The sequence below is a fragment of the Erythranthe guttata genome, chromosome 12 (assembly GCF_056151865.1).
Source record: "Erythranthe guttata isolate IM_541 chromosome 12, IM_541, whole genome shotgun sequence".
Lineage (NCBI taxonomy): Eukaryota > Viridiplantae > Streptophyta > Magnoliopsida > Lamiales > Phrymaceae > Erythranthe > Erythranthe guttata.
This window is the reverse complement of record NC_142544.1, coordinates 7795574-7807987: the sequence shown is the minus strand read 5'-3', so window position 1 is coordinate 7807987 and position 12414 is coordinate 7795574. Positions and strand designations below refer to the sequence as shown.

The following is a 12414-nucleotide window of genomic DNA, read 5'->3' as shown; positions in this document are numbered from 1 at the left end:
TTCAATTAATTTCGAATTTGTGAAAGTTTCAAATTAAGTTCAATTGAGTCCCTGGTACTTTCAATTTCACCCCCTTATGATATTTCCAGGTGAAAAGACGAAAAAGCCCTTGTACTTTCGCAGGTGCATCGCGCGTGAGTTGAAAAATGAGAAAATTCGCCGGAATATTCCCCTTAGGTGGTTAAGTGCGTCAAAAAATATGAGTTTGGGTGTGCGCTTTCAACTTTTTTTAGTTAAGGTGGCAAAGTGCAAAAACGGGTAAAGTCGATGTGGCAAAATGCTATTAACCCTAATTACTATATCAATATAATCTCCACTATTGAAAAATACATAGAATTGAATCAATTCAGTATTTAAACAAATGCGTTAACTTAGTACAAACTCACTTGTGTTATTAAAATCAATAATGTGAAAAAATCGAACGAAAAAATAAAATAAGATGTTTATTTTAAAAAAAAATAGATTATAACTCATTTCAATTAATTTAAATCGATTAACCTTAATTGTTGACAAGAACTTATTAATATTATTGAGTATTTTATCATAAGATAATTATTTAAAAATATAAATGATGTTTATTTTAACAAAAATAGATTATATCTCAATTCAATTAATTTTCTTACTTTGAAAATAACATTATATATGACTAGTATAATCAAAATATTATGATGTAATTTCTCTTTTAAAAATTGGTTTAATTTGTAAAAATCGTAAGAATTAAATTGTAGATCATATGATTTAATCTTTTTTTACATAAACGTTTTATTCAAATATTAGAATTGAATCGTAAGATTTAAATGGATTAAGCTCAAGTTCTTTCAATTTATTTTAATTTTTTATTATATTATATTTGTTACTAATTTAATTAAAATTCTTTAATAATTATGAATATGATAATTAATAATCCATTTAACATTATTTATTATAATTAGTTTACACTATTTGTTTATGTTATGTATATATATCTTGCAAGTAATTTCACAAATAATTGCCTTTTCTAAGACAGTAATTTAGCAGCTAAGAAAGTAATATAAATTAAAATATTTTTTTCTGGAAAAAAAAATTTCAAAAAAAAAAGGTCAATGCCGAAATCTGGCCGGAAAAAATTTTTTTTTTTCAAAAAATTATTATTATTGGGGGTTAATGTGATATATTTGTGTAAATTCGGGGTCAATGTGTAATATTAGGGAAGTTAGAGTATAATGAATGGAATTGATTAGAATTATATTATGGAGGGTATTTTAGACTAAAGACATGGTGATGGATTTATTTGAAAGACTGTTTTTTTTGTGGACCAATGTTCATTTAAGTCACTTGTGATGGACTTTTTTGCTAGGCACGGCCGCGGGCCGGGTTTGATCCGGACCCGACCCGTGGACAGCCCCACCACGGCCCGCTGACCGTTAACCCGGACCCGGACCCGCCCATATATGGGTCCGTTTCGGGTCCCCAAATTCAGGACAGGGGACCCGAGTGTTAATTGCAGCTTTTTTATCCAAGAATGGGTGAGATGGGTTTCGAATTCAGGCAAATTGAAAAGAATGGGCATAACTTTTCACTGGGCCAAACGCAACGTTGTTTGATAAAGTATAGGCAATAAATATATATAATATAAAACGCCGGTAAAATGATTTAATTGGCATATAAATATGTTAAATAAATTATTAATTTTCATATTAATTATTAGTAAATAAGTTTAATTAAATTATTAACAAATGCAGCTTTAAAAATATATATATAATCACGGTTTAATATTTCAAAACATCAATTATTAATTACTATATCGATATAATCTCCACTATTGAAAAATATATAGAATTGAATCAATTCAATATTTAAAGAAATGCGTTGACTTAATGCAAACTCACTTATGTTATTAAAATCGATAGTGTGAAAAAATCGAATGAAAAAATAAAATAAGATGTTTATTTAAAAAAATATAGATTATAACTCATTTAAATATATATATCATAAGATAATTATTTAAAAATGTAAATGATGTTTATTTTAACAAAAACAAATTATATCTCAACTCAATTAATTTTCTTACTTTAAAAATAAAGTTATATATGACTAGTATAATCAAAATATTATGATGTAATTTCTCTTTTAAAAATTGGTTTAATTTGTAAAAATCGTAAGAATTAAATTGTAGATCAGATGATTTAATCCTTTTTTACATATACGTTTTATTCAAAGGGCATATTACAAATAAGCTCATCAATGGGTATTTATTCATAAAGAGATCCAGACAAAAATCTCATTTACCAATAAGTCTACACATGCTCCAGATTTTTGTAAAAGACTAAAATAACCCCTCATACTTTAATATGCTCCAACTTCATCCTTAACTTAATTTAACTTCAATTTGACCCCAAATTTCACAAATTATTCAATTTCGACCCAAAATTTTTTTTTTCAAATTTTTTTTTCAAAAACTTTTTTTTCCCGCCAGATTCCGGCGTTGACTTTTCAACTTTTTTTTTCTTTCTTCCGGATTTTTTTGCCGGATTCCGGCGTTGACTTTTTTAATTTTTTTTTCTTCTTTTTTTTTTTTTTCTGTAACTGTTTTGTTTTCGTTTAAACAACAATATTGTTGTGATTGACAGTAATATTAACTATATTACTGTTAAACACAGTAAAATTAACTAAACTATAGTTTAACACGGTAATATTGCTATATTAATCTCTAGCACATTAATATTAACACTAGGGCTGTGCGTTGGTTGGTTTGGTTAAAAACCAGCCATAAAACCAACCCAACCCATCCAACCAACTTTGGTAAATATTGGAATCCGTTATCGACCCAATTTATATGGGTTGGGTGATGGTTGAAAACCAATTTAATGGGTTGGTTGATGGTTTGGTTGATGGGTCATCCATCTAAATATTTTTTTAATTGTTTTTAATATTTTATTACTTATTACAACGCTATATCTTTTATAAATTAAATGCGATTAGTTCAATAATATTCAAATAAAAGACTCAAAAGATTACGGGCATATATATTGCAATTAAACATAAATAGTTCAACAAATAATAATCGTCTAAATATTTAGACTATATGTCTTAAAATTAAAATAATTCAAACTAGATAATTAGGTTAGATTTATTGCTTTTAAGATTTTGGTTAATATTAAACAATTTAATAAATGCGATATAAAATAGAAATTTGAAATAAAAAATATTAAATATTAAATATTTTAATTAAAATTAATAAGTAATAAATTAATGAATAAAGTTGGTTGGCCGATATTAACCAACTAACCAACTTTTTAGCACATTAGAAACCATTATCGACCCAACTATACATGGGTTGGTTGACATTATCGACCCAACTTAAATGGGTCGGTTGATGGTTGATTAACCATCACAAATTGTGGGTCGAAAATGGGTTGGTTGGTGGTTAAAATCGATCCATGCACAACAAAACTCATTATTATTGTGTAATATTACTATAACAACAGTAATATTACCGTCAACCACACTAATATTACAAATAATAGACAGTAATATTATTACGTTACTCCGTGAATAACTCAAACAAACAAAAAATCCAAACAAAATAATAATATTGATGTGGTTGACAGCAATATTACTATAACAACAGTAATATTACCGTCAACCACATTAATATTATTGTGTTTACAGTAATATTACAATAATAGAAAGTAATATTATTACGTTACTCCGTGAATAACTCAAACAAAACAAAACCCCCAAAACAATAATAATATTGATGTTGTTGACAGTAATATTATTGTGTTTACAGTTATTTTACTGTCAACGGCAGTAATTGTTGACAGTAATATAATTACGTTGACTTGTCAACAAATCAAACAAAATAAAAAATAATAATATTACATTAATTTTACTGTCAACGGCATCACAATTACATAAATGTAATGTCAACGACAGTACAATTACGTCAATTAACTATCATTGACAGTATAATTACGTTACTTTACTGTCAGTGACAGCACAATTACGGTCAACGTTTAGCGGCGGCGTGGAAAAAAATACTTAAAAAAAAAACAAAACTTAAAAAAACACTAAAAGAAGTCAACGCCGGAGACCGCCGAAAACCGGCGGCAAAAAAAAAATTTTGAAAAAAAAAATTTGGGTCAAAATTGAGAAATTTGTGAAATTTGGGGTCAAATTGAGATTAAATTAAGTTAAGGATGAAATTGGAGCATATTAAATTATGCTCCAAAAAAAAGTCAAAATTGAATTTTTGTCGTCAAAATTGGATTTTTGTGGACAAAATTGATAAATTGGGGTTACAATTAAGAATTAAGTATAAATGGTTGAGGGTAATATTGGGATATACATGAATGTTTCCTTTAGTTATAATAAATATTAAAGGCATGAGCTTATTGGTGAAAGAGATATGTCCCCTAAACCTAGAATAATAAACATGCTTGGTTGGGGACTTTTGCATAAAAACCCCTTATTCAAATATTAGAATTGAATCGTAAGATTTAAATGGATTAAGCTCAAGTTCTTTCAATTTTTTTTTTAATTTTTTAATTATATTATATTTGTTATAATTTAACTAAAATTCTTTAATAATTATGAATATGATAATTAATAATCCATTTAACATTATTTATTATAATCACTTTACACTATTTGTTTATGCTATATATTTCTTACAAGTGATCATTCTTGCAAGTATATTTCTTCGAACCCCATTCAAAGCACATTTTGAAAAAAAATAATAAATCAGGTTTGGACCCGGAACCGATCCGGAACCGATTGGACCCAAGTGGATCCGCCCCGGACCCGGACCCGCCTCCCCGCGGATCAGTTTTGGGTCATCTAAAAGCCGGACTTAGACCCGGATCCAGACCCGACCCGGCCCGGGGCCGTGTCTTCTTTTTGACATTCGCCCTTTAAATAGATGTTGTTGAAATTCTTGATAGTGTTATTTTGTTGCAATCTCTATCTCACGGCTTAGTTTGCCTTGTCATATTTTTTCGCTGTTTTTTTAAACCAAATGTTCATTATATTTTTATGAGTAAAAAGCAGTTTGCCCCCTAAACTAATGATCAATTTGCACTTTGCCCCCCAAACAACAAAAAAATTGCACGTTCTTGCCTGAACTCCAAATTTTGTTGCATTGTGCCTAAAAAATGGGATTTTCAGGCCATTTTGACGGGAACCCAAGGCACACGCGAATCACGTGACTTTGGCTGGGGCAAATATGTCCTTTTACATATATTTTTCATTTACTTCTTCCTAATCCAATTTTTGCCGTCCAAACCCTGCACTCCAAATTTTTTGGCTAATGCTTTGGATATCTCTTTTGAATGGAATTTTATTAATCTAACTGCCAATTCGAGTATTGGGTTGAGTACCGACTGTATTTTTGTTATTGTCACTATTTTGAAGAAATTTGAGAGAATAATTTAATTGGTGAAAAAGGACGCCGGTGCCGGAGGCATGATTCAAATACCGATGTTTTCTATTTCCCACAAGGCCATGATTCAAGAAAGATACATTTTTTTTTCCTTTTCTTTATTACTTTTTTATTTTGAAGTAAAGTGACAATTTTACCCCTGTAAAACTCACGTGAACGGCGCATGCTTAAGATTCCGGTGAATATTGCCTGAAAATGCCACTTTTTGGGCATTGTGCAACAAATTAGTTAGTTCAGGTAAAAACGTGCAAAAAATAAATTGTTTGGTGGGGCAAAGTGCAAATCGACGATTAATTTAGAGAGTAAACTATTTTTTACTCTATCTATATTATTACTTAATGATTGTTTATACAACTTATAAATTCAAATCCAAGATTCAAGACAATAGTGTCTTTTTCTAGGATTCCTGTTTTCTGCCAATTGTAATCCATTTTTTTCCTGAATCTTGTTGCCATCAATTGTATTGAATATAAAAAATTCGAAGACAATGAAAAGTAACTGACCAATACTAAATAAATAGATGAATTAGACTATTGAAATTGAAAATGATCATTTCAAGGTTTACGTATTCAGATGACAAAAACTCATAAGTGATTCTTTAATTTAAAATATATATTTTAATTGTCCAAACTTGTGCTGGTTTATCTGAATTTCAAAAACAAACTCTAGCCACCGCAATAGTTCACATTTGTCCATACAATCTTCGAACATTTCTGAAAAATAAAAATTCAAAATTCAACAAGGACTACTAGTTAAAATCAAGTAATGAAAAAGAAATATTTTTGAAGAAAACCCTGGTAGCAAAAGTTTACCTTTTTAGCGATTTCCTTTTATACACGTCATTCGCACATAATTGCCGAGTTTGAGTTTCTTGAACCTGAGCTGGCATATGAACCACGCTACATGACTCAGAGAGTGCATGAGCGCCTTGTGTATCAGCAGATGGCATATGATGTAAACTCTTTCCTCAACAAGTTGTTAATTTGATGAAAAAATCAACACTCCATGCACGTTTTTCATGCTCCTCATACTCCATCACGCTAAAGGATTCATACAATATAGTTCGAGAGGAAGTTCAAATAAGTATTTACTTTAGTCTACAAAACTAAAAATGTAGAAACTGATTAATTGAAAAGAATAAGTACGCTACCTGTCGAGTAGTCACATCCTACACAGTTACAATGCCTTCATAGTCTCACTGCTGGCAATCTGATTTTTGGCGTACTTATTACAGCTTAAACAGATAAGTTTCGATCTCGTGGACACTTTTGCTACAGAACATCGTACATCGGCTGCTTCATTAACCACCTACAGAGCAATTTTCCATAAATCAATTCGAAGGTGACACCAAAAGGACTACATGTATATCAAAGCATCTGAGCAGCCCAAATATCATATCAAGTAAACAATTCTACATAAAAGCTAATTCTACAACTATCACTTCAGCAAAGAATTATCAAATGGAGGTCCAACAAGATATTCGGAAACAAATCACACAAAGGATTCCTTAAATAAAAATTAATATAGCTCAGATTATATGCGACTAGTTTATATCTCTATTTAAAATAGTAAGGGCTTGAGAAATGGTTGGGGGAGGGGTGGCGGCGGCATGACCCTCCTTAGCCCTATGTTGGCTCCGCCACTGGTTGCATGGCAGAATCTCAACAAAGACGTCTTCTCGAGTACATAAATTTTTTTCCACAAAATCAATTTCATCACTACTTCCCTTAGAAAACCAAACGTACTACAAATTTTTAATTTTTTTTTTCATTCGCTTTTTGCGTTTGAAATTTTCATAGTTTCAAAATCTAATGCGAATATTCTTTCCTTACCATTTTTTTCCGCAACTCGGGAAACTATGCATCTTCAAAGGCATGGCTCCACAAAACCCTAAGAAGAAGACAAAGGGAAATCACAATTCTTACTATCACACGAAAGATACCATGTTCCTCAAACATGAAGCCGAGAAATTTAGAGACATACATTATCAAATGTTCATAAACTATTTCCTATTCATTAAATTTTGACACTTAATACACGGACACATAACTTCATCCCCCAATCCACATTTGACATGATTTGACACCATTTACGTATTCGGGCTGCAATCGATTTCAGATTTTAATCCGACTTTTATTCATAGATAAAATTGTTTATCCCTTGGGTTTTATATATGTTTAGCAAGGCCAAAGAAAGACCTGCCACCCAAACTTTTCAATGTCGCAACAACCAGTTGCTGTGTAATTTGTTTTTTTTACCAGAACCAAAAACATATGGAACTTAAATCTGAAAATTATGCACGAAGTTGATCATGAAGCGCGCGCGCACACACACACTAACCATTGTTGGATATTTCAGATCTTGGATAAAAGCACCGCTAATTTCTCGTCAGAAACCTTAGCATAAATGCTGCTCCAGTCGATGCAGCGAGTCTTTGCAGCTAGTTGCATAAATTATGAATCAAATATTGGAGAATCGAATAATAGAATAATGCTGGAAAAATAGAAGTAAACTCACACACAAGGCTCTTCCCCTCTGTTCACAATGTCATAGAAAAATAAATTTAATAACCATTTTATATGCCCTATTTTATCTTATCAATTTGTCAAACCTACGAAATTGTTGCACGTCTCTAGATCGATTTCAAGACTCCGCAATTCTATTCCTTTAAACAAGAGCCAAGTGTATAAATCATTTTTTAATAATATTTGTTTTCTCCTTTTTTCTTTAACTACTATTCTTTGACAAAGGACCTTCAAAAAAATTATATTATATATATTTATGTTTATGTTTAAGGATTTCAAAAGTTCCAACTATACCATTGTTTCATTGTTGTTATCTTTTGTCCAAAAGTTGAAAATTAAAATATAATACATTTTTAATTAAATTAACTATAAAATATCATATAAAAATAATTTATATAAATTTATTTCGTTTCTTGCCTCGGGCCTCCCGAACCCTGAGTAATACTATAATTTATTAAGTTCTATATGACGGTAAAAAAATTAAACGAGAGTGTTTAGAAAAAAGCTAGAGCATCATGAGCCATGCAAGCGAAAAAAGAAAAAGGAAAAAAAAGGCCATATTTGATGAGTTTTGGGCAATCTTCTAACTAAATAAAAAAACCGAATAAGGAATAAAACACCACCAACAGAAAGATCTGCATCTATTCAAGAGAGAGAGAGTTGTTGGCTCTAAAATAGCAACATTAGGAGCATATGTAGTAGAGCTCCCAATTACCGTTTTAGAGTCGGCTCCACAAATTGTAGAGAAATTGTGGACTTTAGTGGGTGATTGTAGCTCCCTAAAAGTCCTTCAATTTTAGTCAATCCTTAACTCGGTCCCCACAGTACTACTTCTTTAGGGAGGAGAGAGATGGAGATTGATGGACCTCTATCATTATTATATTTAGGGGTGTAAATGACACGAGCCGGCTCGCGAGCTTCCGGAGCTTGCTCGAAAAAATCTCGTACTCGAGCTTCATTGTAGTCGTTCGATAGCTCGCGAGCCGGCTCGCGAGCTTTACCTTTTTTATATATTTTTAATATATATTAATAATAAATAATAATGGATATTATTAATAATAAATAGAAAAAAATAATATTACTTTTCTAATGAAAAAAAAGATTAATAAACAAATATAGTATCAGACCATTGCTAAGATATTAACATTAGAATAAAAAAATAAATTTATTAGTTAGTTTTATAATCTTTAATTTATTATTTGATTAAAGAAAAGAAAATTGAAATTAAACACAAAAGTGAAAAGACAAATGAAAAAGTGGAATATGGTAAGTCTTCAGTAGACAACAACCAAACGCCGTTTCTCTTAGGGTTTGGTCTTCTCTCTTCAAAGTTCAACTTCAAAAGTTTCTCTTTGGATTTAACTTTCAATTCTTCAAATGTTATTCTAGCAAAATGGTAGAGTGCGTTAATGATTTTTGAAAACACAAGTTCAAAGGCAGCCCAAGAAATTGGTTGTTTGTGCAACGACGGCTGAGATTTGTCCAAAGGCGAAGGTGGTTCCTCTTCAACACTCCAAAATTAAAAGAAAACATAAGGATAGATAATCTTCAAAAAATTCTTCCTATTTCATTTTTAAAGAATAGATGACTGTTTGACGCAAAATTTAATAGTTTTTTTCTGTACATGTATAGAATATGTGAAAGTTTGACCCAAAATTTGATAGTTTTTTCCTCTACATGTATATAAGTTCACAGTGGAAGTCTGAAATTCTTGTTATAAGAATCTGATTTACGATTTTGGTTAAAGATAATAAAAAATAAATCATTGAACAACACTTAAATTGACTAACAATTATTGACATGTTGCCTTTGTTTTTTGCAGTTATGTTGCTTGATGATACTATTGCACATCCTGGAGAAGCAACGGGACAGGATAATGGACATTTAAATAGTGAAGAGCATGCCGATGTAGGTATTACAGCAGATGGTGCCGTGGAGAATAGAACATAATCAACTCACATTAATAAGCGACAAAAAAAATCACTTATCTGGGCAGATTTTACAGAGATTAAGGATGATAATGGTGTCACCAAGGTGTGTTGCAACCACTGTAAAAAGCTATTTACAAGGAACAAGACTACTTCAACAACTCAATTTCACACGCACTTGCAATCATGTCGTGTTTTTCAAAAAGAAAAGGCTGCACGAGATAAGGGTAAATTTTCACAAACACAAATTGGTTTTCTTCCAACAACTGTAGAGCTATCTTCTTTTCCAGCATTACGTGATGGGAAATTTGATATGGAAAAGATGACAGAAGCGGTAGCTCATTGGATTATGACGCATGAGCATCCTTTCTCCATTGTAGAAGATGAAGAATTTAATTTGATGCAGAGACTGGGAATGCCTGAGTGGAGATCATTTACTAAAATTACGGCAAAAAATATTTGCGTGAAAGTGTACGACGTGGAGAAGCAGCAACTGAAACTTGTATTGAAGAATGTGAACAAAATCAGCCTTACAACAGACTGCTGGAAGTCGAAGAATCAAAAAATTGAGTACATGGTCATAACTGGTCATTGGATTGATCAAAGCTGGATTTTACAAAAACGTATGCTCAACTTTGTCCATATTCCACCTCCTTGACGAGGCCTTGAGATTGCAAATGTTGTTTGGCGGTGCTTGGAAGAATGGGGAATCGATTCTAAGGTTCACACTATATCTGTTGATAATGCTTCAGCGAATGATACTGCAATTGACAACTTAAAGATTTTTATCGAAAGTAAAAAAAAAACTGCTTTATGAAGGAAGTTTGTTCCATGTCAGGTGTTTTTCACATATTCTAAATTTGATAGCACAAGATGGTCTTTCTCAGATTAAAGACATCATAGAAGTTGTCCGTGATAGTGTCGAGTACATTCGACGATCAGATGCAAGATTGAAGATATTCTCAGAGATTGTGAAGCAATTAAACTTGCGAGATAGAAAGTTGGTAGATGATTGTTGGACAAGATGGAACTCTACATATGAGATGTTAGCAACTGCTATCAAATTTAAAGACGTGCTTCCACGGTTTGCAGATCGAGAGCCTCATTTTGAAAAATGCCCAACTAATGAAGATTGGAAAAAAGTTGAGAAAGTGTGCTCGGTATTGGAGGTGTTCTGGACAACTACACATATTATTTCTGGAAGTGATTATCCAACCTCAAACTTATTTCTTAATGAAGTAAGTAGAGTGAAGGTCATGTTGGATCAAAAGTCATCAGATACTGATTCTTTCATCCAGGAAATGGTCAAGAAAATGAAAATCAAGTTTGATAAGTATTGGGGGGAGTCTGATTTACTTATGTCTGTAGCAGCTGTGTTGGATCCTAGATGTAAGATGAGGGCACTTCAATTTCGTTTTCCCAAGATTTATGGGCCAATACAGGGCGAGAGAGAAATTATACGTGTTCGAGAAACTTTATATCAACTTTATGTCGAGTATGCGGCACAACAAAATAGTGAAGAGTCGAGCGGGGAAGTAGGAAACGGAAGTTCTCAAAATCAGCAGGGTAAAAGCTCTGAATCTTTATGTGGTTGGTTCGAGTATGTTGATTATTTGAAGTCCGTGGAATCAGCTCAACCAAAAAAATCCGAGCTTGATATGTATCTTCAAGAAAATTGTTATATGTCCAATAAAGAAGATGGACGAGAATTTGATGTTTTGGAGTGGTGGAGAGTTCATGCCTTGAAATACAAAATATTATCGGTAATGGCGAGAGACATTTTAGCCATTCCGATCACCACAGTTGCTTCAGAGGCTTCTTTTAGCGCTGGAAGTAGAGTAATCGACAAATATCGTGCCTCATTGGCTCCGGATACGGTGCAAGTTTTGATGTGTGGAGGAGATTGGTTGAGAAAAAAATTTGGGGTAAAAAAGAAATCCAAGGTAAAATTAGAATAATTGATTGAATTATTCATTATTTTTATGTCTTTGTTTAGTATTCTTTGTTTTGCGTTGCAGAATGAGAAGAAAGCAATACAAGTCTTTCTTCCGGTTGATGATGATGTTCCGAAATCATGATTGAGGTGGATTATGTGTTGCATTAGTAAGTTTTGTATTGTTTAAGTTGTTCTATAGCATAATGACAAGAAAGTAATATTGTGTGTTTGCTACTAATTTGGATAATGTTTATTTGCAGATTTAAAAACCATAATTTTTGTAAGTGGATTAGAGTACTCAAGTATAATCTGCCAAGTTTGAAGGATAATGGATTTGGAGTGCACAGATGCATTTTGGATATCAACCTTTTGAAAATACAAATTAAGTACATTTTGTGGAGATTATCTTTTTTTGGATAAAAAGTGTTTAGATTTTGTGGCATGGGCGCATTTCTATATTTTCTTAATTATGGAGACGATTTTTGTGGATTTATTAAAGTTTTCGTCGTATTTTTTTTAATTTTATTGCATAATTTTACTTACTTGCAGTTTGTTTCGATTTGATAGACATGTTAATTAAATGAAAATTTGGTTGTGCCGAGC

At 31.7% G+C, this 12414-nt stretch overlaps 1 protein-coding gene and 1 long non-coding RNA gene across 2 annotated transcripts; one reads left to right on the top strand and one right to left on the bottom strand.

Moving 5' to 3' along the window:
- Positions 1-5931: 5931 nt before the first annotated feature.
- On the bottom strand, positions 5932-6462 carry LOC105965768 (uncharacterized). The gene is made up of 2 exons (XR_016034910.1): positions 6235-6462; positions 5932-6135 (listed from the first exon to the last, which is right to left on the bottom strand). It is a non-coding gene; the product is annotated as an uncharacterized LOC105965768 (long non-coding RNA).
- Positions 6463-10903: 4441 nt separating this feature from the next.
- Positions 10904-11953, top strand: LOC148766367 (zinc finger BED domain-containing protein RICESLEEPER 2-like). The gene is made up of 3 exons (XM_088827258.1): positions 10904-11507; positions 11631-11818; positions 11894-11953. Exons 1-3 carry the CDS (start codon positions 10919-10921, stop codon positions 11951-11953), a joined length of 837 nt encoding a protein of 278 aa, XP_088683384.1. The 5' UTR covers positions 10904-10918.
- The last annotated feature ends 461 nt before the right edge of the window (positions 11954-12414 follow it).

What these genes read in the sequence shown, in the direction of transcription:
- LOC148766367 (XM_088827258.1), top strand. Translation starts at nt 10,919, where the DNA reads ATGTTAGCAACTGCTATCAAATTTAAAGACGTGCTTCCACGGTTTGCA. An exon ending in TTTGAAGTCCGTGGAATCAG is followed by an intron (nt 11,508 to 11,630) that starts CTCAACCAAAAA and finishes TGAAATACAAAA; the next exon opens with TATTATCGGTAATGGCGAGA. An exon ending in GGGTAAAAAAGAAATCCAAG is followed by an intron (nt 11,819 to 11,893) that starts GTAAAATTAGAA and finishes TTTGCGTTGCAG; the next exon opens with AATGAGAAGAAAGCAATACA.